The sequence below is a fragment of the Peromyscus eremicus genome, chromosome 16_21 (genome assembly GCF_949786415.1).
Source record: "Peromyscus eremicus chromosome 16_21, PerEre_H2_v1, whole genome shotgun sequence".
NCBI classification, from domain to species: domain Eukaryota; kingdom Metazoa; phylum Chordata; class Mammalia; order Rodentia; family Cricetidae; genus Peromyscus; species Peromyscus eremicus.
In genome coordinates, this window is record NC_081432.1 from 5,355,148 (window position 1) to 5,381,832 (window position 26,685).

The following is a 26,685-nucleotide window of genomic DNA, read 5'->3' on the forward strand; positions in this document are numbered from 1 at the left end:
CTGGGTCAGGGTGAAGTGCCTGTAAACAGGGAGGAGGCGCCGGTAGGGCGACATTGCAGCGGATCAGCCCCTGCTGGCTGTGAGCCATCCGGGGCATCCGCAGCTCCACGCCTCGGTCACTGCTCATGATCTGTGTGCAGCCCAGGTCTATGAAGCGGGGCTTCCCGTGGCCCTGCAGGTAAGTCGCGGAGCCGGAGCGAGCCAACTGTGACTCTTAGTAACCGCGAGGAGGAAATCATCGTGGCTTTGGAGGTCTAGAGGCAGCTGTGGAAACGAAAGGAGCAGGGTTCTTCACCAAACCAGTGAGGTAGCCCGGAGTGTCAGGGCAAGCAAGCATGCTTGTGGTGTGGATGGGTACTCAAAGAGCCGGAAATGAGCCGGGCAGTGGTGGCGCACGCCTTTAATCCCAGCACTCGGGAGGCAGAGCCAGGCGGATCTCTGTGAGTTCGAGGCCAGCCTGGGCTACCAAGTGAGTTCCAGGAAAGGCGCAAAGCTACACAGAGAAACCCTGTCTCGAAAAACAAAAAAACAAACAAACAAAAAAAAAAACAAAACAAAAAAAAAAAGAGCCGGAAATGGGAGAGGAAAGTTACACTCCTTCTCCCCCTCCTCCTCCCTCTTCCTTCCTCCATCCTCATATCCATCCTCCTTTCCATCCTCCTCTCCTCCCCCCTCCCCTTCCACAAGGTCTCACTATGCTGCTCTGGCTGTCCTGGGATTCACTATGTAGACCAGGATGGCTTGGAACTCACAGAGATCCACCTGCTTCCACCTTCCAAATGCTGGGATTAAAGGGTGGGCTGGGAAAGTTACTCTTCTGAGTTAAAAAAAAAAAAAAAAACAGGCAGGTTTAGCAATGGAAAAACTGCCTTTGGTGGTGGTGGGGTTTTTTCAGACAGGGTCTCAAGTACTCTAAACTGGTCTTGAACTCCTGATCCACCTGCCCTCTATCTCCTCAGTCCTGGGATACAGGTGTAGGCCACCTCCACCTCCCAAGTGATGGCATTATAGGCATGGACCATCACACCTAGTGTATGCAATTTCCAGGGATCAAACCCAGGATTCCTGTGTGCTAGCTAATGTTCGATTGGTGCTTCCAGCTTGCCCCTGCACAAGCTGGGAAACCCCATCTGCCCTACTTCCCCCAGCCCCGCCTGCACTAAAAGTCTCTGAACAGGAATGGCACCCAAAGTCCAGTTCTACATTTCTGGCAGCCGGTGCAACCCACCTTCCTGACATGACCAGTCCACCCAAGTCCCTGCCCTGGGCTTAGCCTTTGGCCATACTTGGAGACAGTTCCAGCATGTCATCACCCCCACCCAAGATCTATAAAACCTCCCTGCCTTAGCTCAGGGGCATGACTTCTCTGGCCTGTTTTCTGAGACCATTGAACCCACCGGGGAGTTGCTTTGTTCTCAATAAGCCTGTAGTTTGACTTGATCCAGCTTACTGCACCAGTGGGGAAACTTATTATCTGGAAAAAAAAAAAAAAGTATCAGCTAACTGGCTACCAACTGAGCACATCCTCAGCCCCTCTAGTCCTTTTATGCCTATATTCTCAACTTCAAAAACATTAAGATTTACATTATTTTTAGCTCTGTGTGTACAGGTGAGTGTAGGTGCTTGAGGAAGCCAGAGGCATGGAACCCCTTGGTACTGCAGTTATGGTTTGGGCCTACATGTCTAGCTTTTGAAATATCTAACATTTAGTAAACATCTCTTCTATATCATGGTAGACCAGATCTCCTTTTGTGTATTTTTTCCATGATCCTCTAGAGTGGCAAGGGGAGGGCTTTAAAGCCACAATGTAAATGTACCACAGGGAAGCCGAGGTCTCTTAGGATGCAGATCCTTCCTATAGTGCACGTGTGGGGGAAATGTCTTGGCACCTGAGTTTTTGACAGAGTGGAGCAGCTGACCTACAGCCTCAAGGATGTTTAACTGCAGAGGAGCACATTGCCAAGACTGAGCTGCAGCCTCCTTGGACTCACTTCTAGCTTCCATTTGAGACTGCTCAAGTCCCCATGACTGTCTGCTGGTTAGGACATTTTGTTGTTCCAGTCCTGAGACTTATTTATTTAGGGACAGCGTCTTGTGTATCCCCTGGTGACCTCAAACTCAGTCTGTAACCAAGAATGTTACGGCTTCCTACAGCAGTTTTGAAATCACGGAAAGCCTGAAGTTCACTGCTTCTAATCCTAGTTTGACAAATGACAAATCCTAGTTTAAGGCTCGCAAATTTGTTTTTCTTTTCAAATGAAGTCTATTTAAAACTCATATAAGGCAGGAGCTGGAGAGATGGCTCAGCAGTTAAGAGCACGTGCTGCTCTTCCAGAGGACCTGAGTTCAATGCACAGCACCCACTTGATGGTTCACAACTGTCTGTAATGCCAGCTCCAGGGAATCCAACGCCCTCTTCAGGCCTCTACAGGCACTGCAGGTAGTAGGCAAAACACCCATACACGTTAAAAAAAAAATTTTAAATAAATCTTTTAAAAGTCAAAATAGCTGGGCGGTGGTGGCGCACGCCTTTAATCCCAGCACTCGGGAGGCAGAGCCAGGTGGATCTTTGTGAATTCGAGGCCAGCCTGGGCTACCGAGTGAGTTCCAGGAAAGGCACAAAGCTACATAGAGAAACCCTGTCTCGAAACCCCCCCCCAAAAAAAAGTCAAAATAAAAAATAAATAAATAAAAGTCAAAATAAATTCTAAATAAATAAATCTTTTAAAAATCAAAACAAAACTTAAATAAATAAATCTTTTAAAAATCATATAAAATGCAGTCAGGCAGTGGTGGCACACGCCTTTAATCCCAGCACTCGGGAGGCAGAGGCAGGCAGATTTCTGTGAGTTCGAGGCCAGTCTGGTCTCCAAAGTGAGTTCGAGGAAAGGCACAAAGCTACACAGAGAAACACCATCTCGAAAAAGCAAAAAACAAAACAAAACAAAAAAACAAGCAAACAAAAAACCCTCATACAAGGTAACAAAAACCTTCCCAGTATCCAATATTGGGTTTGAGAATAAAAACTGTTTATTCACAAACACGAGCCGTCATAGCTGTCTCATGGCCTGGGACACAAGTGTGTTTGTGAACTAGTAACCAGAGTAAGGTGAGATAAACACTTACCATCTTACAGCCGACCCTGAAACCTGGGGTAACCCATTTCACACGTCCCGGTTCCCCTTTCAACTCCCCACAGGACTTTGGCTTGCAGAGTTTAGCTTGCTTCTGGATGCTCCAACTGAGCACTCTGTGGGTTTCCAACACTCAACACTCTGAGATGAGCGCTTGCCCTCTTCTGAGGTATAACTGCAGTGTTTATAGATTGTGCTGTGGGCGACTGTTCATTACTGGTGACTCATCTTTTACTTATTTATATGTTCATATTTATTTGTTTAATTTTACGTGTGTGTTTGGCCTGTGTCTATTCAGGATCCCATGAAGGTCAGAAGAGCCATAGACCCCCTGGAACTAGAGTTACCAGGGACCAGCCATGTGGATGCCGGGAATTGAACCTGGGTCTTCTGCAAGAGCAGCCAGTGCTCATAACTGCTGAACCATCTCTCCAGCACCATCTTTTGAGGGGGAGGGGGCAAGGTCTTACTGTGTAGCCGTGAACTTGCCATATAGACCAAGTTGGCCTTGAATTCATAGAGATCTGCCTGTCTCTGATCCCTGAGTGATGGGATTAAAGTTATACGCTACCTCAGCTGGCTTCCTTTATCTTTGCAGACAGAATTTTGCTATGTAGGCCAGGCTGGCCCTGGACTGGTGATCATTCCTGCCTTAGCCTGTTGCATGCTGGGATTACAGGTGACACCAATCTGATTATACCTGGCCATTCCATCTTCCCTGCCATCTAATACACAAAATAAACCTAAGTATCCATCCACTTTTCTAAAAGGACAGATATCCAAATAAAATAACAAAATTCGCAGCCAAGGCCAGTGGCATGGTTCAGTGGGTAAAAGTGCTCGCTAAGCAAGCCATAATGATGTGAGTTGAACCTTGCAGCCTGCAGAGGAAGGAAAGAACCAACTACTGCAAGTTGTCACCTGACATACACATCCAAGCCATGACGCGTATCCGTCCCCATCATATGCAATATGTCCACACGTGGTAATAATGAATAAAGTATTAAGGTTTTCTTACACTTTTTTTTTTAAAGTTTCTCCAGACAAGGTTTCTCTATGCACCTGCCGTGGCTGTCCTGGAACTCGTTCTGTATACCAGGCTGGCCTTGAACTCACTGAGATCCTCCTGCTCTGCCTCCCAAGTGCTGGGATTACAAGCTTACGCCACCACCACCCGGCACGTATTAAGTTTTTAAAATTTGTACCACACTATGTAGTATCTTTTGAATGAAGTATTTTTCTTTTAATTTTTAAAGTTACATTTCTTAGTAGGAAGTACTCTTGAACGCATTGGCACCGGAGATCACTTCCTAAATAAAACACCAGCAGCACAGACACTGAGAGCAACAATTAATAAATGGGACCTCTTGAAACTGAGAAGCTTTTGTAGGGCAAAAGACATGGTCAATAAGACAAAAAGACAGCCTACAGAATGGGAAAAGACCTTCACCAACCCCACATCTGACAGAGGATTGGTCTCCAAATTATATAAAGAACTCAAGAAACTAGACATCAAAATACTGCACAGTCCGATTAAACAATGGGCTACAGAGCTAAACAGAGAATTCTCAAAAGAAGAATCTCAAATGGCTGAAAGACATTTAAGGAATTGCTCAACTCCTTAATCATCAGAGAAATGCAAATCAAAACGACTCTGAGATACCACCTTACACCTGTCAGAATGGCTATGATCAAAAACACTAATGACAGTCAATGTTGGAGAGGATGCGGAGCAAAGGGAACACTCCTCCACTGTTGGTGGGAATGCAAACTTGTACAACCACTGTGGAAATCAGTATGGCGGTTGCTCAGAAAATTGGGAATTGATCTACTTCAAGACTCAGCCATACCACTCTTGGGCATATACCCAAGGAATGCCCAATCATACCACAAAGATACATGCTCAACTATGTTCATAGCAGCACTATTTGTAATAGCCAGAACCTGGAAACAACCTAGATGCCCGTCAACTGAAGAATGGATAAAGAAAATGTGGTACATATACACAATGGAATACTACTCAGCAGAGAAAAACAATGACAGCATGAAATTTGTAGGAAAATGGATGGAACTAGAAAATATCATCCTGAGTGAGGTAACCCAAACCCAGAAGGACAAACATGGTATGTTCTCACTCATAAGTGGATTCTAGATATAAACCAAAGAACAATCAGACTGAAACCCACAGAACCAGGGAGGCTATATGGCAGGGGGGGACCCTAGGATGACTGTGGCTTATAATAAGTTTTAGTTTTACTCAATTACTGGGCAAGCTTCAGTGAAACATTTTACTATTAGGATAAGAATTTATACTGTTTCAAGCTGACAATAGAAAAATAAATAAATAAAAATGGGGGAAGAAGTTACATTTCTTTATTATTTATTTTGTTTGTTTGTTTATTGTGTGTGAGTGTGTTCATTGTGTGGAGGCCAAGGACAGCTCTCCATTATGCAGAAGGCAGGGTTCTCTAGCATTGAGTCTCTCCTTCCATCGTGTGGGTTCCGAGGATTGAACTCTGGGTCTCAGGCTCAGTAGCAAGTGCCTTTGCCAGCTGAGGCATCTCACTGGCCTTAACTTGCTTTTTCTTTTTCAAGACAGGGTTTCACTTCATAGCCCCAGCTGCCTTGGCACTCACTCTGTAGACCAGGCTGGCCTCGAACTCAAAAATCTGCCTGCCTCTGGGATTAAAAGTGTGTGCCGCCGCCGCCGCCGCCGCCGCCGCCGCCGCCACCACCACCAGACTGATTTTCTTTCTTTTTAGACAAACCCTTGTGTCAAGGGCTGACTTTCAATAGATCGCAGCGAGGGAGCTGCTCTGGTATGTGAGACCCAGAAGCAGGTCATCTGCAAATGGTTTAGTACCAGGGTCCACAGCCAGGTTCCACGTGAAGTTAACGTGAAGGGCAAGGGGGCAGCCCCTTTCCGGCCGACCCCCAGCTTGTTTTTCTTAATGCATTTATTTTTCTCTTTAAGTAACCTACTAGACTGTCTGGCCCAACCCCCAGGGATCTTCCCGTCTCTGGAGCTGGGATACAAGCACAGTCTGCCGCTGTATGCTGGACCTGGCGTTTTCCAGATCCACCCTCAGGTCCTCATGCCGGCACAGACAGCTCTTCCCAGCTGAGGATGGTGGTAAATATCTGTAATTTCAGTAGGCAGAGACGGTTGAGGCAGGAGGATTGCCACAAGTAAGAGTCCAGCCCAAGCTACAAAGTGAGTTCCAGGCTAGTCTGGGTTATAGCGTGAGACTCTGCCTCTACATACATAAATAAATAACAAGAAAAGTAAAGTATCTTTCAGGAGTGTGGAGGAGTTCCCCAGGAAGCAACGAGGTGGAACTGTCTGTCTCCTTGTGTGGCAATGGAGGAGTGGGGTCAGCTGACCTGGTTTATCATCCTGTAAACACTACGCAGCTAATAACCTTGAACATGACTTGTTGCCTTATTTTTCATATGAAAATCTGGATGATAAAACTTCCCTCCCTTAATTGTTTAGGAGTCTTTTTTGTTTGTTTGTTTTGTTGTTTTTTTCGAGGCAGGGTTTCTCTGTGTAGTTTTGGTGCCTGTCCTGGATCTTGCTCTGTAGCCCAGGCTGGCCTCAAACTCACAAAGATCCACCTGCCTCTGCCTCCCAAGTGCTGGGATTAAAGGCATGTGCCACCACTGCCCAGGTTGTTTAGAAGTTTTAAGGGTTGTAAAACATTATGAAGAATGTTCTATAGGATTTACTGGCAGCAGATGCAATATATTTAGGAAATGTAACAAACCCATTAGTTGAATAAACCTGTATTGCCTTTGGAATCAGCCATTATGAACAGTGAAAGTTCCAGCCCTGCCAGTTTGGCTTTCTGAGAGTCACAGTTTCCGGTGATAAATATAGCTCAGAGGCTTGATATTTGGGGATACATTAAATTAAAAAGTTATAAAAAAACCAACATACACTTTTCTAATATGCCACTAATATGCCATAATTTGATGTCTATCCAAAATCAGTGCCATGTCCAATATGCTGAATTTAATATTAAATTTATATGAAATTTAATAAAGAAGGAACCCTTTTGATCTTAACTATTAATTAAAATGTATGCTATCGAGTGTCCCCTCTAGGTAACAGGTATTAAGTGTTAGCTCGGGACTGATTTGGAAATAAGAGAAAGATGAAGCCAACTGTCCTTGAACAAGGAAGGCAGCAGTCTCTCCATGTGGAGACCGCCCTGGGGCTCAGGGGCAGAAGAGGGAACTTTGGGAGGAAAGTTCTATCAGTGGGTTGTTCCTGTGGTTCCCCGGCCCAGTGATACCGACGGATGTTCACATTACTATGGCAGATTTCTTGGTAGGCAGGTGGCTTTTTTGTTTGTGTTTGGTTTTTGGAGACCGGGTCTCTCTGTGTAGTTATGGCTGTCCTGGAACTAGCTCTGTAGACCAGGCTGGCCTCGAACTCAGAGATCCACCTGCCTCTGCCTCCAGAGTGCTGGGATTAAAGTTGTGCACCACCATCGCCCAGCAGGTGTTTTTATATCAGAGTGCTGAGGTGGGAGTTTTTCAGCTCATTTGAAGCTCATTTTTTTGGTCATGAATCTGTCATTAAGTCTTCTGTTGTGTGACCTAGGGTCTCAAGTAGCCCAAGCTGGCCTCAGACTTCTTCTATAGCTGTGCTGGTTGTTTTTTGTCAACTGGACACCAACCAGAGTCACCTTGGAAGAGGGCCCTCAGTGCATTGCCTCCATCAGAGTGGCTGTGTGTACAACTGTGGGGTATTTTGTTGTTCTTCTTTTGGCTCCCCCTCCCCACCCCCCGGAGCTGAGGACCGAACCCAGGGCCTTGCACTTGCTAGGCAAGTGCTCTACCACTGAGCTAAATCCCCAACCCCTATTTTTTTTAAATGAAGTTTGTGCAATCCTTGTGATTGTGTAATCAGCCGGTCTGATAACTTTCTGAAGTACAAAAGTCACCAGATCCCGTGACAGTGACACTTTCCTTTCAGGTTTTCCCCAGGGCTGACGTATTTGACACATAACCAACTTTCTAATACTTTGCTCCCGGGTAACGTGAGACCTTTAGAACTTGGCTTGCTAGAGCAGACTGTTCCATGACACCCAAGGGTTGAGGGGGAAAAAAATTGGTCTTCCTTCTCATGCATCTTTTGTTTTGTTCTTTTCGTTTTCCTCCCCTCGGACCGCAAGTCATATCCATCCGCCACACCGACGTGCCACACAGACGTTCGGGGAGGCGAGGCTCATCTCCCGATAAGCGTCCGCGGTCCGTCCGGGGGGACGGCCGAGCTTCTCTCCCCGCCTAGGGCGGCTCGCTTCTCCGCCTTAGCCCTTCAATAAAGGAACGCTAGCGTCGCGGGCGCGCACTCCGGGGCGGCCGGGGCGGGGGGCCGCGTCACCGGGCAGACGCAGCAGGCGAGGCCGGGGCTTACGGCCTGGGACGCGACGGGTGGGCGGGGCGTCCCGCGCGGCCTTCCCGGCGTGCCCCGCGCGGAGGGGGGGACTCTTATCTTGAAGGGCCGGGTGACTCAGCCGCGTGGCCGCGGCCGGGGCGGGGGGCGGGGACGCGCGGTGGCCGGAGCACAGCGGGGCCCGGCGGCGGCGGCGGCGGCGGCTCGCTCGCATCCCGGGCGGCTTCGGGGCTGCGGGGCCGAGAGCTCGGCGGCGGGCGGCCGGTGAGTGGCGGGCGGCCGGTGAGTGGCGGGCCGGGCCGGGCCGGGCGGGCGGCGCGGGCTGATGATGGCGGCGGCCTCGGGGCCCTGCGCGGGCTCCTCCCCGGCCTGGGAGAGAGAACCCGGGCGGGCGAGCCGGCCAGCAGTAGCCCGGGCTGGGGAAGGTTGGTCGCGCTGCCCACGAGACTCTGGAACTCTCTGTCGCGGCCTGTCGCCGCTCTGTCGTCATCCCGGGGCTGAGGGCAGAACCCGCAGTTCCCCGGCAAAGAAGAACTTTTTATAGCAGACCGAGTCTCGGGCTTGCGCCGTCCGAGGAGTTCCCCTCCGTGGGCATTTGTCATTCTTCTGAGCATTCCTGGATTGGGCCGATTTCCTGTTTTGAAGTGAATTTAAACTTTTAGATGAGAATTCAGCCAACGAACAGGGAACTCTTAACGAAGACGCGTTTCTAAAGCCCTCTTTTCAACGGTGTCCGTTTGCTGATAAGCCATTATTTACTTGGAAGTTTGATACATGTGTTTATTTTTATTCAGTGGTCTCCCAAAGTGTTGGAATAATATTAGCTGTGAATCTGGAATAATATTAGCTGTGAATCTTGAGTTAGAACGTCAACCCCATTCCTAAGGAACAAAAACAAAGTCCTAACCAGCAGTTCTCAAACGTGCCTGCCTCTATAAAAGGTTGCAGGACCCCAGCACGGCTCCCATAAATCGATTGTAGACGTTTGGGCTGGGGTGGGCCCCTGAGTGGGCAGTGTGAGCGGGCACCCACCCCGTCACTCGGGCCGCAGTCAGCCAGGGACCAGACCTTGGGAAACCCTAAATAGCTTGGCTTGAAAATAGTAAAAAACTGCCCAATGCCTTTCTCTTTTTGTTGACTTATTCCTCTCCGTTCATAACCAGACAGGAATCAAGAAGCCCCGACTCCGGAAGGCAGTGTGAGAAAGGATAGTGTTTTCTGGAACCCTGACATCAGGGTAGGAAATGGCTTTCATACATATCCTGTTATTGCCTTGGTAGAAGAAAGATCGCTTGTATCTGGCTGGCTGACTTACCCTATTTCTTTCCGGAGCCTGCTGCTAGGAGCAGCAGAGCTTAAGCTGGGCCATTAGGTGAAATCTCCCTCCCAGCTCTCTGTCTTCCTCCCTGTAGTATCATAGCCTGGAGTTCTCAGGTTCCCTGGGATGTACCGGCATCAGTATTATTTGTATGGGCTTTTCGTTCTGGGCATCAAGTCACTAACCGAATATCTGAGTCATGCCTATCTTATGCAGTGCACTGAAGTCATTTTATAAGCAGTATCCCAAATATGGCCCAGAATTCCCTTGTTCTCTAGCAGAAATGAGGGTCGGATGACCTCCACATCTGCCGAAGGTGTTTTCTACTTCTGTCTCTTCAGATAGACTCCACAGGTGACCTTAGAGTGACCCATTAGTTTTTGACAGTTTTCTTGGCTTTGGTGTCTTTTTAGATGGCTGGCTTCGCTTATTGATGGTTTGTTGTTGATGATTTACAAAATGGTGTGCCTTTCTTTCTGTAGTCTTGAGGTTCTTGATTGTTTTGTTTTGTTTTGTTTTTTGTGCCTTCCAACTGCCCCAAGTCTGACCTCCCCAAGCTTCCACAGCTAATTGGAGTGAGAAATTGAAGGGAACTGTTGGATGGGAAACCCAGTCATTGAAATATGAAACTTAAAGGAGAAAGGGACCCTATTATAAATTTACCTAGTACAGGCATCTCATCTTTCAGGTGAAGAATCCGAGATAGGCTAGGGATGTAGCTCAGAGGTAGAGTGCCTGCTTGGCGTGTGTGTGTGTGTGTGTGTGTGTGTGTGTGTGTGTGTGTGTGTGTGTGTTTGTGTGTGTGTGTTTGTGTGTGTGTGTGTTGCTAGGTTTGGTCCACACACACACAACACAAAAGACTGCGAGATGAGATGGTAGATTCCTGGTTCTTAGCCTGCTGTTCTTCCCACTAGATTATCTTTTTAAATGCTTCAAAGGGGAAAAGGTGCAGAGAAATGAAAATGAAAAGAAAATGGAGAAACTTTCTATGACCACAAAGCCAGTGTTATCTGGAATATTGGAGGAAAATGTGTTCTAACCATAAATCATGAAGAATGAAAGTACTAGACTAAGTGTCCTCAGGAGCTGGTGTAAGGAGGAAAAGGATAAGTGAGCAAGAAGGCTGTCTTACAAAACCTAAGAGTGGTTATACGCTCACTCTCTAAAAGATTCACTTTAGAAAAGGTTTCATGAAGACTGGTTTTTAGCAGTTACATGTATGTGCAGTGTCCAGACGTTTGCATTGGTCTTGAGCAACTCTTGTCCTGATCAGGTTTATTAGGTACTAGGTTGGGATTTGGGGGGGAGGTGTTGATGTTTGGCCTGCATGTATGTCTACCAGGTGTGGCATTAAAGGCCTTTACCACACGCATGCTATGCCCTTGAGATGAGGTTGTCAGATCCTTTAGCTGGCGCTGTGATGGCTGTGAGCTGCCATGTGGGTGCTGGGAACGGAACCCGGGTCTGCAAGAGCCTCTTGACCACCGAGACACCTGTCTCTTCAGCCTGAGATACTCTTATGTAGCTCACACTAGCTTTAAAAAAAGGATGGACCTGGTCTACAGAGCAAGATCCAGGACAGGCGCAAAGCTGCACTGAGAAACCCTGTCTCGAAAATCCAAAAAAAAAAAAAAAAAAAAAAAAAGGATGGAGCCGGGCGGTGGTGATGCACACCTTTAATCCCAGCACTCGGGAGGCAGAGACAGGTGGATCTTCGTGAGTTCGAGGCCAGCCTGGTCTACAGAGCAAGATTCAGGACAGCCACAGCAGTTACACAGAGAAACCCTGTCTCAAGAAACTAAAAAACAAAAAAAAAAAAGAATGGAGAATTTTGCCAATCATACATTCGTTGGGATTTTCTTTGTGATAGTTGTGATTAAGTTACTAGGACCCAAGCCGAGCATGGTACCTTTAATCCTAAGCACTTGGGAGGCAGAGGCAGGGTTACACAGAGAAACCCTGTCTCAAAAAAAAACAAAAAAAAAAGTCCCTAGGACTTATAAGACTATTTTCTGTTTTTATTTTGAATTGTAGGTTCATCCAAAAACTTAATTTTTGCCATAACCACTCATCTTGAGGCTTTGTGATGCTGGTCATATTCACGTTCCTGACACAGGCTCAGTAAAGCGCCTGCTATACAAGCTTGAGGACCTGAGTGCCCATCCCTGGCACCACGTGCAGCCTGTAGTCCAGCACTGAGGTGTAGAAGCCAAGACCAGGGGCGCTTAACCAGCCAGGCTAGTCAGTCGGTGAGCTCCGGTTAGCGAGAGGCAGTCTCCAGTATAAGGTGACACCAGATGCCAACCTCTGGCCCCACAAACACACGTGGACGTGTACACCCATGCACACACAACACACTCAACGTGCTGTTCAGTAGAGTTCAGATGTCTTTGGATCTGGAAGTATTTGCATATTGGGGGTAGGACTTAAGTCATGAAATTCATTTGTGTTTATAGACACATGGTCTGAAGGTACTGTATGTGATTTTTTTAATACTTCTGTGTGAAACAAAATTTTATAGTGTGGGATTTTCACTTTGGCCTCATATCTAAAATGAAAATTTGGGGATTTTGAAGCATTTCAGATTTCAGAGTTTTAGAATTTACCAATTTCAGACATGTAATTTTATTATGTACTTTCATTTTTATTTGTGTGTGTGTCTGTGTATGTGCAGGCACAGGTGTGTGTCCATGTGTACACATGCATGTGGAGGCCCTATGACAGCCTTGGGTGTTGACCAAGAGTGATGGCCCGCCTTGTTTCGTTCTGTGTTTTCCTGTGTGTACATCTGCGTGTGTAGAAGCTGCCTGTCCATTGAGCTCCAGTGATCTGCCTGCCTGCCACCAACACTGGGGTTACAGGCACATGCTGACGGGCGCTCTCTCTCTCTCTCTCTCTCTCTCTCTCTCTCTCTTCATTTGTTTTTGTTTTTCGAGACAGGGTTTGTCTGTATTGATGGCTGTCCTGGAACTCATTATGTAGACCAGGCTGGCCTTGAACTCAGAGATCTGCCTGCCTCTGCCTAATGCTGGCATTAAGGGAGTACGCCGCCACTGCCCAACATGTGCCTTTCTTAGCGTGGGATCTGGAGATCAAACTTGAGTCCTCATGCTTGAAAGACTAGTGCTTTTCTGAATGAGCCTTTAGGAAATTTTTCGCCAAGGTAATTTCCATATCGTCCCTCATCCTTATGAAGTACAGTTTTGTGGTTTCTACTGAGTAATCGCAGATTGTGTAACCATTGCCCCCGTTTTTCTTGAGGAGTTTTAGAGAGCTTATAGATGTTCTTCATCTGTTTTTTTAAAAGCTAACTTCTGGTTTCACTATCTTTTTCTTTTCTTTTTTTTTTTTTAAGATCTATTTATTTATTATGTACACAGAAGAGGGCACCAGATCTCATTACAGATGGTTGGGAGCCACCATGTGGGTGTTGGGAATTGAACTTGGGACCTCTGGAAGAGCAGTCGGTGCTCTTAACCTCTGAGCCATCTCTCCAGCCCCCTCACTATCTTTTTCTTAGTGAAGTTGTTTATTACATTATTGTGTGGGATGTGTGCATGCCTGTGCCGTAGTCTGCGTGTGGTCAGGGACAACTTGCAGGGGTCAGTCTTTCCTTCCTCCCTGGGGTTCTGGGGTCAAACTCAGCTGTGAGCTGGGAAGTGCCTTTACCTGCTGCGCCCCCATGATTTAGTCATTTACCAGTTAGAGCTCTAGGCCTCTGGTGTCAAGTCAGCTCTTACCAGCACAGCACCACCCCATCCCCTCCTGTTAGGTTTTGTTCGCACTGTGTCCCAGGCTTGCCTGAAGCACGCATGGGCTGCTCCTGCTCCAGAGTGCTGGGCTTGCTGGTGTGGGATAGCACCCCGGCACGTTTTCGTTTTCTCTAATTTCTAGCCTTCTTTTCTTACATATTTTTTGGGGTTGAGAAGGTATTTGTTGAGAAGGATATTTTGTCTTTTTTGGCTCTTTCCCAGTGTGTATGTTAAAGCTGTCGATCTTATCCTGAGTTAAGCTCGGCTGTGTTGTGTCTGTGTTGCCCACATCCTCTGCAGGAGTGGTATGCATTCTTGACTGTTTTTGTCATTCAGTTGAAAATAGTTCCTCTTTTTTTTTTTTTTTTTTTTTTTTTGTTTTTTGTTTTTTGTTTTGTTTTTCAGGACAGGGTTTCTTTGTGTAGCCCTGGCTGTCCTGGAACTCACTCTGTAGACCAGGTTGACCTGGAACTCACAGAGATCCACCTGCCTCTGCCTCCCAAATGCTGGGATTAAAGGAGTGTACCACCACTCTGAAAAATTTCCTATATCCTATTGTGATTTCCTTTTTTTTTTTTTTTTTTTAACCCAGATTATCTGAAGTATGTTGCTGATTTTCCAACACTTGCATACATTTGTTTTTGTTGCTGGTCACTGTCACACTGGACCTAGCACAGCTATAGAGTGTCAGTCTTGAAATGTAGGAGGCTGTGTTGCCTGGTTATGTTCAGCTCTAAGCAAGTGTCCAAGAATGCTTGAAAACGATACTCTGCAGTCTTGGAGTCAGCTAGGTCAGATCCGTGGATCACGTTATTCAGATCTTCTCTATCCAGAGCTCACGTGTGCCCAAGTTTATAAGCAGCTTTCTGGAACACAGCCGTGTTTACTCATTTGTGAATTGCTGGTGGCTGCTTTTGCACTGTGGTAGTGTGGCCTGCAAAACCTGGAATGTTTACTGTCCCCTCCTTACCAGACGAGCTTACCATTCCTGTTGGAATTCTTACCCTGCTCAAAACTTGGGCTACTGGAAAAGGACCCTATAAAATACTTGTCTCTAGAGTGTCTGCCTGCTCTCTGGGAGAGGAAAGTGGTAGGAATCAGGCTTGCTTTAGTTTTCCTCGTCAGTCTAGAGGACAAGAGAGAGAGGGAGGGGGGAGGATTGTGAGCTTATGGGGAGAAGTGACATGGTAAGCTTTATAGCCAGTGTGATTGATTTAAGGGTGGGCATAAGAATTAGAAAGGGCTGGAGAGATGGCTCAGTAGTTAAGAGCACTGGCTGCTCTTCCAGAGGTCCCAGATTCAGTTCCCAGCACCCACATGGCAGCTCACACCTGTCTGTAAACCCAGTTCCAGAGGATATGACACCCTCACACAAAGTATATACAGGCAAGATACCAGTGCAGTTAAGTAACTAAGTAAATAATAAATAAATCAATCTGAAAAAAAGAAGGTAAAAAGGAGAACTTAAGCAGCACAAGTCAAAATGTGGTTGTTTTATGAAATTATGTGTCCTTGTTATTTGTGTGTGGCTGTGTGCATGTAAGTGCAGGAGCCTCTGAAGAGGGCATTGGCTCCCCGGAGCTGGAGTTAACAAGGGAGCCACTCAGTGTGGGCGCTGCAGACCAAACTCAGGTCCTCTGCAGGAGTGGGGTGCATTCCTGACTGAGCACCGTCTCCCGGCTCCTTTTTTCTGTTATTTTTATTTGGTCTTTGAAACATTCAGCTGTCTGTACAATGTATCTTGGTCATACTCACTCCCATTCTTTCCCTCCCAACTCCCCCCAGCTCCTCCCCAACACATCTCCCTCCCAACTTCATGCCTTTGAGCTTAAAGAGTGCTGCCCCTGGTGCATGGTGGGCATATGGGATCATCGGGGGGGGGGGGGGGGGGCGCATGGGCCACCTCCTGCTCCATGCTGGAGTTTGTGACTGGCTTGATCTTTTGCAGGTAACCATAGCTGCTGTGACTTCATGTACAGCAGTTGTGTCTGGCTGAGGACATGTGTGTCTCACAGTGACCCTCAGCTCCAGCTCTTACGTTCTCTCCACTCTTCCTTAGATGTTCCCAGAGCCTTAGGGTGGAGGTTGATGTAGAGATGTCTCTACAGCCGAGCACTTGGCCTTGCTTGTTCTTAGTGCTTTGAGCAGTTCCGAGCATCTGTGCTAGCCACCACTCACTTTAGTATGGCTTTATGGTTGTGATTTTTGGATGCTCACTGGCTGGAGACATGTATATGCCATTTTTAAAAAAACATTGGCAGAGCCGGGCAGTAGTGACAAATGCCTTTAATCCCAGCACTTGGGAGGCAGAGGCAGGCAGGTCTTGGGGTTCGAAGCCAGGTGAGTTCCAGGATAGCCAGGGGTACATAGAGCAACCCCGTCCACAAACAGAAGCCATAGGTAGACTGAGCTCTTGAACAACTCCCCTCCCCCTTGATCTGTGGCCTGAGTGACACCAGATTATGTCCTACCACGTAATATGTAGAAATCATAGTGCACAGCAAGGCATGGGGCACAGGATTTTAATCTCAGCACTCAGGAGGCAGATCTCTGAGTTCGAGGACAGCCAGGGCTAGAAAGAGAGACCTTGTCTCAAAACAGAACCAAAAGTGTGTCCTGTAACAACTGCACCAATTCGTAGTATTGGTAAAAGCCATCTAGACCTCTGATGTTACAGAGGTCTTTCACCAACCACTACAAACCGTGGAAGTCCTTGGGAACCAGTTTTCGGATTTCTAAATCATACACATTCCTTGTCTTCCAGGCTTCCTCTCTGACTAAGAATGAATGTTCACCAGGGCAGTGATGGCGACAGGTTGTTGCAGCCAGAGCTCAGCTGCCTAGATGAGACCTTAGCTGCCACTCCCGAGAAAGAAAGCATCAGCCTGGTGTCCTCTGAACCTCACATTCTCACTTACCCCCTAGCTACCAGGAGAGAAGGTACAGTGGTGGGGCTGTCTCACACCCAGACGTCTGCCCAGAAGAAAGGCAGATTCCTAAGCTGAGCAGATAGTCAGTTAATTGCCTTAGCATACGTTCACTGTGTATCCAGCCGACCTCCATAGAAAACCTCCATTCAGCCTGGCCCGTCCACCTGGTGGAAGTGTGTAAGACAAACAGCTACAGGTTTGGAGTCAGGGGACAGCTTGACCTTGCTGTGGTCTGTGTCAACTGTAATGTGGTGAGACCCTCACTCCCTGGCTTTTCTGCTCGTAAATAGAGTGAAGAGAATTGTTCATAGTCACCCTTCCTCCGAGGGCGGCTGGACCAGTGTGAATGGTGGGACAGTTCCTGATGAGCCCTGGGGCAGGCTTACATGGAGTCCTAACTGTGGCTAGCTAGCCTGGGTTCACTGCCGACCAGGCTCTGCTTGACTTAGAGCAGCCTTTCTGCCTCTGCCTCCTGAGGACTTCAGTGACAGGCATACGCTGTCATACCTCACTCTCAGATAACCTTAATTAACTTTTTGTTGTTTGTCTTTTTAACTGGAACTCAGTTTGTTTTGTTGGTTGTTTTTTTGTTTGAATGTGTTTTGGGTTTTGTTTTTGTTTTGTTTTGTTTTTTCTTTCTTTCTTTTTTTTTTTTTTTTTCCCCTAGACAGGATTTTTTTTTCTGTGTAGCCCTGGCTATCCTGGAACTCGTTATGTGGACCAGGCTAGCCTCGAACTCACACAGAGATCCGCCTGTCTCTACATCCTGAATGCTGGGATTAAAGGCGTGCACCAACACTGCCCGGCTCACTTGCCTAATTCTTAACTGGCTGGACTTTTTATCATATTTTTTAGTCTATAACTTTAAAAAGGTAACCACCATTTACTGAATACAGATGTATAAACATGTTTACATATATTTTAATTTTTTGTATGTATGAATGCTTTTGCTTGGATGCATGTCTGATGCCCATGGAGGCCAGAAAAGGGCATCAGGTCCCTAAGAACTGAAGTTTCAGATGGTTGGGAACCGCCATGTGGGTGCTGGGAATTGAACCCAGGTTCTCTGGAAGAGTAGGCAGTGCTCTTAACCACTGAGTCATTTCTACAGCCCGTTTTTTGTTAGGATTTTAGGGTTCTGTTTTTGTTGGGAGGGGGGTGTTTGTGCTTTTGTTTTTTGAGACAGGGTCTCAGGTAGCCCAGGCTGGGCTCACTTACTAGGTAGCTGACCTTGAACTTCAGATTCTCCTGCCTCCAGTTCCCAGTGCCGAAGTGGGGCTGGGGTCAAACACGGGGCTTTAAGCATGCTGAGCAAATACTCTACCGAGTGAGCAACAGCTCCTTGTTAATAAAGTTTTATGTGTGTCGTGGCCTGCACAGGCCATCAGAGAGCAACTTTATGGAGTTAGTTCTCTCCTCCCACCTTCCGGGGTTCTGGGACTCAGACTGAGGTGGTCAGGTGTGTGTGACGAGCGCTTTACTCACTGAGCACCTCAGTGGCTTCCCATACATGTACTTCCTAAGAAATTTAAATACATTTAGTTTAAAGCAAGTCTTTAGTCTAAATTTATTAAAGATTAAAAAGCATATGTACATTCTAAGGAGGTGGATGCCCTGTCTGTCTAACAGTACAGTCCGAAGATGTATCGTTAGGGGGGCCACAGAGATGACCTGTCCTGCTCTGTCATGGTACTCTCGATATTTGACATGTTGGTCCTCAGTACCATGGAAACCTCATGCCATGTCACATGCTGTAATCCCAGCCCTGAGGAAGGGGAGACAAGGATCAGAAGTCCAGTGTCATCTTCAGCTTACAGCTTTAGTTCAAGGGCAGCCCAGGCTACACGAGATCCTGTCTAAGCGGAGGAGGGGTTTTTAAACACATAGTTTAAAGAAGATAGCCTTTTGGTAATAAGACAAAAAATGAGATCCCAAGAGTAAATCCTAATGCCATTTGCACTGGGACTTTGCTGCTGAGAGCCAGGCCTGGGAGCTCAGAAGCTGATGTGGGTGGGTGCCGTCGGGACTCCAGCCTGAAGTGAGTGAGTGTTCTGTGAATTTCTGGGAAGAGTAATGGGTTTTAGGTAAAGACTTCAATTCTTTCTGGCAAATTAAAAAACAAAAACAAAAAGCAGCTTTGGAGACTGAACATTGAGTTTTAGTACACAGTAGTAGTAAGTTCCTAAAATACAGGCAGCATAGGAGCCTGGCAGGTAGGAGGCCCTGTGTGACCGAGTGTGAGGGCACTCGGAGCGGGTGGGAAAAAAGACTAGAAATCAGAGGCTACCCTCAGCTACACAGAGTTTAAGGCTAGCTCAGATGGAGATCCTGTTTCAGAAACAGTAAAGTATGGGGCTAGAGAGAATTCTCAGCTAAGAATGCCTCCTGCCCTTCCAGAGGCTGGAGTTGAGTTCCCAGCACTCACGCTGGGTGTCTCATCACCACTTGTAACTCCAGTTGAGGACCTGACTTCCTCTTCTGGCCTCCTTGGGCACGTGCACACATTCACACTCAAAATCCACAAACATAAAATCTTCATAATTAGGAGAGCAAAGGGGATGGAAGTGTTATTTAGATGTGGAAATGACATGGAAATATGCACCAGGCTTTGGGGGGCCACCAACCAGCTTCCCAATCAAGACACCGAGACTTAATGTTAGTTATGAATGCTCGCCTGTTTTAGCGCTTACTTTAATGTGTTTATCTGTGTAAAACCTTTCCTGCTGTGAATCAATCTTTCACTGTTTCTCAGATCTGGCTGCCTGGCTTCTGGCCCTGGGCGTGTCCTTCTCTTTTTTCCTGGTTCTCTTCTCTCTTCTCTCCTCTCTGCTGGCCAGCAGCCCCGCCTCTGCCTCTTCTGCCTGGCTCTTCAGCTTTTGATCAGACCGATCAGATGCCTTAGGCAGGCAAGGCGAAACAGCAACACATCTTTACATAGTTAAACAAATGCAGCCTAAACAATTGTAACACGTCTTTGCCTAGTTAAAGTAATCCTCCACAACAGAAGTAGGAAGTGATTGCTTCTGAACACCAGCTTTGGGGACTGGCAGGACACTGCCAGGCCACCACACATGCAAGCCCTGCTCTTTGGTTGGGTCTCACACTCACTGCACTTTGCTGACTAGAATTGCAATCACTTCAAAGTGTGGGCGCTTCAGCCTTTAATCCCTGCCAGCCCCATTTCACACAGGAAGGAGTTAAACCCAGATCCAGTGTGAGGCTCTAGTTTCGAGAGGGGTTGGTTGGTTTTGGTTTTGGTTTTGGTTTTGGTTTTGGTTTTGGTTTTGGTTTTGGTTTTGGTTTTGGTTTTGGTTTTGGTTTTTCAAGAGAGGGTTTCTCTGTAGCCCTGGCTGTCCTGGAACTCGCTCTGTAGACCATGCTGGCCTCAAATTCAGAGATCTGCCTGGGTCTGACTTTAGAGTGTCTAGTTTTGTTTTTAATTTTCCCTAGACTAGTATTTTAGCTGTGAACACCTATGGCTTTCGGTTTTTGTCTATTGTTTTAGGACAGACATGGCTTCATTTTTCTCTAGACGTTTGCTCTTGAGTTACTTGGTTATTTGTCTGGTCTTTCAGACTTTGCATTTGACTATGCCCCTCAGCCAGCAAGCCTTCAGTGTCCTCACATAATGCCACTTCCTGAAGACAGCAAGGGCTCCTGCTTCCAGAGTGGAAGCAAGCGGAGCCACGAACCCTTCATCGTTTCAGAGAGACTTGGAAACAGCGGCCTAGGCTTTGGAGGTGGCTCTCACCCCCAGGCCCCAGAGAAAGTGACACTTCTTGTAGATGGCACACGTTTTGTGGTGAATCCTCAGATTTTCACTGCTCATCCGGATACCATGTTGGGAAGGTAATGAGAGTTCTCCTCTGTGTGCACTCTTCTCTGAGTGGAAGGGTTTGGCCTTGCAGTGGATGCAAAGCTGCACCGAACCCAGTCCATGGCTGACCTTACTCGCTTCACGCTTCTGTGGGGAAGGGGAGGAGAGTGGGTGGGAGCCTTGATGCTGGGAGGGTTGCATTTGTACAGCCAGATGAGGAGTATCCACTCAGGAGCCGTAAGAGTTGCTGCAGTCCCCCCCCCCCCCCCCCCCAACCACACTGCCTTACACTCAGGTGCACAGTCGGAGATGCTGAGTTCAAAGTCCTGTTGTTTTCCTTCTGCAAGAAACAGTATTAGAAATGATCCACATGGCACAAGAAAGTGATGCCATTCTAGAAAAACAGTGGCCTCTTACCCATTTCCAGTTGGGGTCTGGTTTTTCTTTTCGGGGGCGGGGGGGCTAGCACAGCAGTACTGGAGCTGTCAAGCATGGGAGATGAGCACTTTACTGAGCTAAAGCCCTGGCCTATCGCCAGTTTATTATTTCTTAACACGTGGGTGTTTTGCCTGCTGGTATGTTTGTGCTGGTATATTCAATGCCAGCAAGGGCCAGGAGAGGGTGTCGATCCCGGGGACAGACGTACAGATGGTTGTGAGCTGCTATGTGGGTGCTGGGAATCAAACCTGAATCCTGAGTTCATAGTGAGAGCAGGCCTCCTCCCGGAAACACGACAAGGTACAGAAGAGCCTCACAGCTGTCTGAAGTCCATGGCTAGAGCAGCCTGTTGGAGTGGGTCATTCCAGAAGGGAAGACGAGCCGGAAGGAATGCACCAAGGGCTGTTCCTTCCTCTACAAATCACCTCGCAGAGGAATGGGGCAGGAGGAGGGTGAGGCACAGGCAGCCGGAAGAGCTGGTTTACACGGGCAGTTCTTGGGCTCCGCTGCACACCACAGAGGCCCCTGCCGTTGCCACTGGACTGTGCCTGCTGCCACAGACCGACCCTTCCTTCCTTCCCTTCTTTTGTCTGAGGAGTTCCCTGAGGCATGCATTCCCCTGAGGGGCATCAGGTGCCAGGGCTGGGCTTTTAATTATGCTGCGGGAGAGTCGGGTCATGTTCGGGGAGGGGTGGGGGGAAGCGGCCTCTGCGGATCCTGCTGGAGAAGGTGATGCTGTTGCTGCTGTCTTTCAGAATGTTTGGACCAGGAAGAGAGTACAACTTCACGAGGCCCAATGAGAAGGGGGAGTATGAGATTGCAGAGGGCATCAGTGCCACCGTGTTCCGCACAGTGCTGGTACGTAGTTCTGTGTCCTGCCCACCACCCTGGCATGCGTGCTTACATGCTGCACCCTCAGGTGCTCCACGGCTGTAGGACTGACTCTCGGGTCTCGGGTGTCCAGCCTGTAACTTCTCAGTCCTTCCTTACGTGAGCTCCGTCAGTTGTCAAGCTCTGGTTAAACGTGGTAGATGGGAGCCGCCTTGTCGTTCATCTAGTGCACCGAGCAGCTGACTCCAGGTCCCTCCACCTCAGTAGTCAGGAGTGCGTCGGGTTAGAGGAGTCGGCTCCATGCATCTTTCCTACATTTCTCCTTCGCGATCTGTTGACAGGATTATTACAAAACTGGCATCATCAACTGTCCCGACGGCATCTCTATCCCAGATCTGAGGGACACGTGCGACTATCTCTGCATTAACTTTGACTTCAACACCGTCCGCTGTCAAGACCTGAGTGAGTATGGAGCAGCTGTCGGCCACCCTCAGCCAGTGCACTTGACCGTGCTGAGAAGTGGAGGAGTGTGGTGTGGAGGTTGAGAACCACCACAGAGGTAGACATCCTCTAACCATCCCCTGCTTCTCCTGCATGAAGGGATTGTGGGAAGTGGAGTAAAGGAAAGGAGGCAGCTGGGGAGTGTGGCTCACAGCCATCATTCCAGTACTCAGAAGCCTGAGCAAGACGATGACCATCAGGTCAGGGCCAACACGGGCTACAGAGTGACACTGTCTCAAAAGAAAAGGCTGGAGATGTCGCTCAGTTGATGGAAGGCTCCCCTAGCATTATGAGACCCTAGGCTGCATTCTCGGCACCAAGTAAACCGGGCATGGTGAGACGTGCCTGTGATTTCACTGTTCGGGAATTGGAGGCCGGAAATAAAAGGAATCTAATTTGGCCAACTAGTCACTGGGATACTGCTTCCCTCTCGGATAGGACCATGGCGTCAACTCTGACAACAGGAGTGCTGAGTGTCTGTGAGGAAAGGATCATGGTAAAGCCAAACAGTGTAAGAATAAAGCTACTTAGCACCTTGTAACGCCTCTCTCTGTCCTCTGTGATGGCGGCAGGCTTAGCCTCCCTCAGCAGCATGTGTGTGGACAGGAAACGGATTCTTCTGCCTTTCTCTCTCCAGGTGCTTTACTTCACGAGCTGTCCAATGATGGTGCCCACAAGCAGTTTGATCACTACCTCGAGGAGCTGATTCTGCCCATCATGGTGGGCTGTGCCAAGAAGGGGGAGCGAGAGTGCCACATTGTTGTGCTGGCAGACGAGGATTCTGTGGACTGGGATGAAGACCACCCGCCACCCATGGGGGAAGAGTATTCCCAAAGTAGGAGCCCTGCAGGGTGTGGATGCTCTCAGCAAGAGAAACACTGCCTCGATTAGTGTCCAGACTCTAGATCCCATTCAGATCCCACTGATAGCAAGTGATGGGGACCAGCCTAACCTCTGCTGGGATCTCCCCTGGGGGATGGCATTGTCAGATACTGAAGTTGGGGATTCAGTTCTCATTTCATTGAAATCTTGTTGACTTGATAATCATTCACAACTTAAAAAGTGGGATGAGAATTGACTTAATGAGAAAAGCACTTGGTATGCAGTTGTGAGGACCCAAGTTCAGATCCTAAGAGCCACAGAAAAGCTGGATGTAGTAGCACATGTCTCCAGTCCCAGAGCTCCTCTAGTGAGATGGGGGGAAGACAGAATCCCTGGAACCTCATGGGCCAGCTCGCCCTGGAGTGCACAGCCGTGAACAGCAAAGCAGAGACCCTGCCTCAGACAAGGTGGCGGGCAAAGACTGACGGCCCAGGGTATCCTCTGGCCTCCACACCCGTGCAGAGGCAGATACACTGACCCGTGCATCATGCACACACACCATTTATAGGAGGATGTGCACTTAGAGCTTTTTACCCTGCTCCACCTCAGTGTCCTTCTGCTTGTATTCTCTTTATGTAAAAAGCTTTACGTTCGTCTTAGGGCTACTTAATAGTCCAGTCGTGAATGATGTGAATTGTGTACCATACTTCACTTCCCTTGTGGGACGTTGAAGCTGCCTATATACATAAATGATGCATGATCACTTTTTTTTTTTTCGAAGACAGGGTTTCTCTGTGTAGTTTTGGAGCCTGTCCTGGATCTCACTCTGTAGCCCAGGCTGGCTTCGAACTCACAGAGATCCACCTGCCTCTGCCTCCCGAGTGCTGGGATTAAAGGCATGCACCGCCACCGCCCGGCTGCATGATCACTTTTAAGCAGTATTTTTGCACATGCATCACTGTAGGATATTCCTAAACATGGAATGTCAAAAGCTTGGTGCTTTTATAATTTTGACATGTTGCCAAATTATCCTTTCTAAAGGTTATACCAAGTTGCACTCATAAAACAGTATGATAGAGCCTAGTGTGGTAGACAGACCTGTAGTCTCAACGTTTAGGAAGTGGAACAGAAGGATCAACCTTGGCTATCATGGTGTGTTTCAGACCAGCTTGGCTACATGAGACCCTGTCCCCACCTCCAAAAAAAAAAGGGGGCGTGTTTTTAGCCGTTGTTGGTGGTGTTTGCCTTTAATTCCAGCACTTGGGAGGCAGAGACAAGCAGATCTCTGTGAGTTCGAGGTCAGCCAGGCCTGTAAAGTGCGTTGCAGGACAGTCAGGGATCCATGGTGAAACCCTGTCTGGAAAAAAACAAAACAAAAGGCCGTGTGTGAGCAGGTGCGCTGCTCCCCGCCTCTCAGAAGCTGCTCTAAAGCTCACCCCAGCAGATTTGCTGCAAGCCGGAGTCCTGGTGTTAGGGATGCAGGAGCTGGGGAGGGTGTGACAGGTCCGACATCATGGTTGTCACCTCACTCCTCTGCCTCTGTGACTAACTCCAAGTTTGGGGGGCTTTTGTTTTGTTCCAGTTCTTTACAGCTCCAAGCTCTACAGGTTCTTCAAGTACATCGAGAACCGAGATGTCGCTAAAGCAGTGTTAAAGGGGCGGGGCCTGAAGAACATCCGCATCGGCATTGAAGGTATCAGAGTCTCAGCCCTCAGGGGGCGGAGCCAGGCGGGGCTCTGGGAGTCCCAGGACAGAGAGACCTACACAGAGTTTCTACATGGAGAAAACCTGCCTTAAAACCAAATTCTCAGCCAGGGATAGGGTGGGTCCTTGGGCGATGCTTGTGCCTTTGACTTGGCACACAGGAGCTTGAGAACACATACATTCACTCCACGCACTGAAGGGTCCCGCTTTATTGCTGTTCATCCTGAGGCTTGCATTTGCCTTTCCTCCAGTTGAAGCAATGGGGTCTAGTCCTGAGTGTCCCTCAGGAAACTAGGACCCTGGGGTGAAGTCAGAAGGTCCTGGGCGCACCTGAGCAAGAGCATGTTTCTGGGATCTACAATTATCCTTTTGAAAAACAGCTTAAGAACTTCAGACTTGCCAGCTGTGGTGGTACAATCCTAGCACTCAGGAGGCAGAGGCAGGAGGATTTCTGTGAGCTTTAGGCCACCTGGTCTACATAGCCATTTCCAAGCCAGCCAAGGCTATACAGTAAGACTTTGTTTTTTCTTAAATAAGATAAAAATTGAGCCGGGCGGTAGTGGCACAAGCCTTTAACCCTAGCACTTGGGAGGCAGAGCCAGGCGGATCTCTGTGAGTTCGAGGCCAGCCTGGTCTACTGAGTGAGTTCCAGGAAAGGTACCAAAACTTCACAGAGAAACCCTGTCTGGGGGGGTGGGGGGAAGACCCAGAAAAAAAAAAAAGAAACCATAGAAATTGAGGTTCTGTTTCCCCTCGAGGGATGCGCAGGCGGCTGCCATGTCTTGAGCTGGTGTGGATGTGGCCTGGCTCCTGTGCCTTGTTAACCTCCCTGCCTTACTCTGCCCACAGAGCTCATCACCTCATTCATTCATCTGCTCAGGATTTTAAATTAGAATTCATTAGCCTCTCCTTTGACATTGTCTGCCTGGTGTCTGAGAAGACTGGGGACAGGGGGACAGGAACATCCCTTCTCCCTGGGTGTCTGCCAAGCCATTGTAGCTAGCCGCACTCCAAACTGGTGCCCCCCACCCCCACCCCACCCCCCCGCCTCTCCCTCGGTTTCCAAGAGCCCCTGCTGGGTACCTGCCAGCATTGTGTTTTCTCTTAGGTGAACATCCACACTTCCTTACTTTCCCTTACCCATGCTTTCTGCACAAGAGCATTCATAAGACGGCAGGGGGTGCCCTGGTGGGGTCTTGTCCTGTGGGATTGCTTCCAACAACTGAAGGCGCTTGAAGTTAGTAAGTGCTTTCTTTTCCCTTCCTGTTCAACTTTCCCACAGACCGCTCCCTTCGAGGAGCGGAGGGGCCTTGGGAAGGCGCTGGCCACCTGCCACAGAGCTTTTCTTGCTGTCTTTGGATTTGGAAGTAGATGCCAAAGCAAGCACAGTCTGCTGGGATTGTGAGCAGTGTTTTCCCATTGCAGGCTACCCTACCTGTAAAGAGAAGATCAAGAGGAGACCTGGCGGGAGGTCTGAAGTGATCTACAACTACGTGCAGCGCCCCTTTATCCAGATGTCGTGGGAAAAGGAGGAAGGGAAGAGTCGCCATGTGGATTTCCAGTGTGTTCGCAGCAAATCCCTCACGAATTTGGTGGCTGCTGGAGAGGACGTCTTGGAAGACCAGGAGATAATAATGCACCACCCACCGCAAGTGGACGAACTTGACCGCTTAAATGCTCCACTCTCTCAGATGGCTCCTAATGACTTCCAAGATTAGGGACAAAAGGGATCTGCCCTTCACCAGAGCTCTTCTCTATGTGGGTACCCCCAACCTGGCTTCCCTGTCCTCCTGTGGGTCCTCACCCCAAGGAGATGCTTCCTCCTATTTCCACCCCCTCTCAGTTATTATCGTGCCCTTTTCTGAGTCTGCCTCTGGCCGGGTGGAGAAGCTCTCTGGTAAATAGGCGACCAGCTTAGCCAGCCCTGGTAAACAACCATTTTGAGTCTGGTGCTGTTGGTGGAGTCTTGGACAACTGCAGGAGAGGAAGTGGACTCCTGTCGCCTCATGGTTGGCGCAGTGGCCCGCACCCTTT

The 26,685-nt window shown here is 48.3% G+C and overlaps 1 protein-coding gene across 1 annotated transcript; it reads left to right on the plus strand.

The window, feature by feature from the left end:
* The first annotated feature begins 15,801 nt into the window (after window positions 1-15,801).
* On the plus strand, window positions 15,802-26,516 carry Kctd20 (potassium channel tetramerization domain containing 20). Its single transcript, XM_059281656.1, has 7 exons — window positions 15,802-16,548; window positions 20,114-20,387; window positions 21,549-21,651; window positions 21,966-22,086; window positions 22,763-22,960; window positions 24,530-24,640; window positions 26,077-26,516. The coding sequence occupies exons 1-7, from the start codon at window positions 16,392-16,394 to the stop codon at window positions 26,367-26,369; spliced, it is 1,257 nt and encodes a 418-aa protein (XP_059137639.1). The 5' UTR covers window positions 15,802-16,391; the 3' UTR covers window positions 26,370-26,516.
* Window positions 26,517-26,685: the final 169 nt, after the last annotated feature.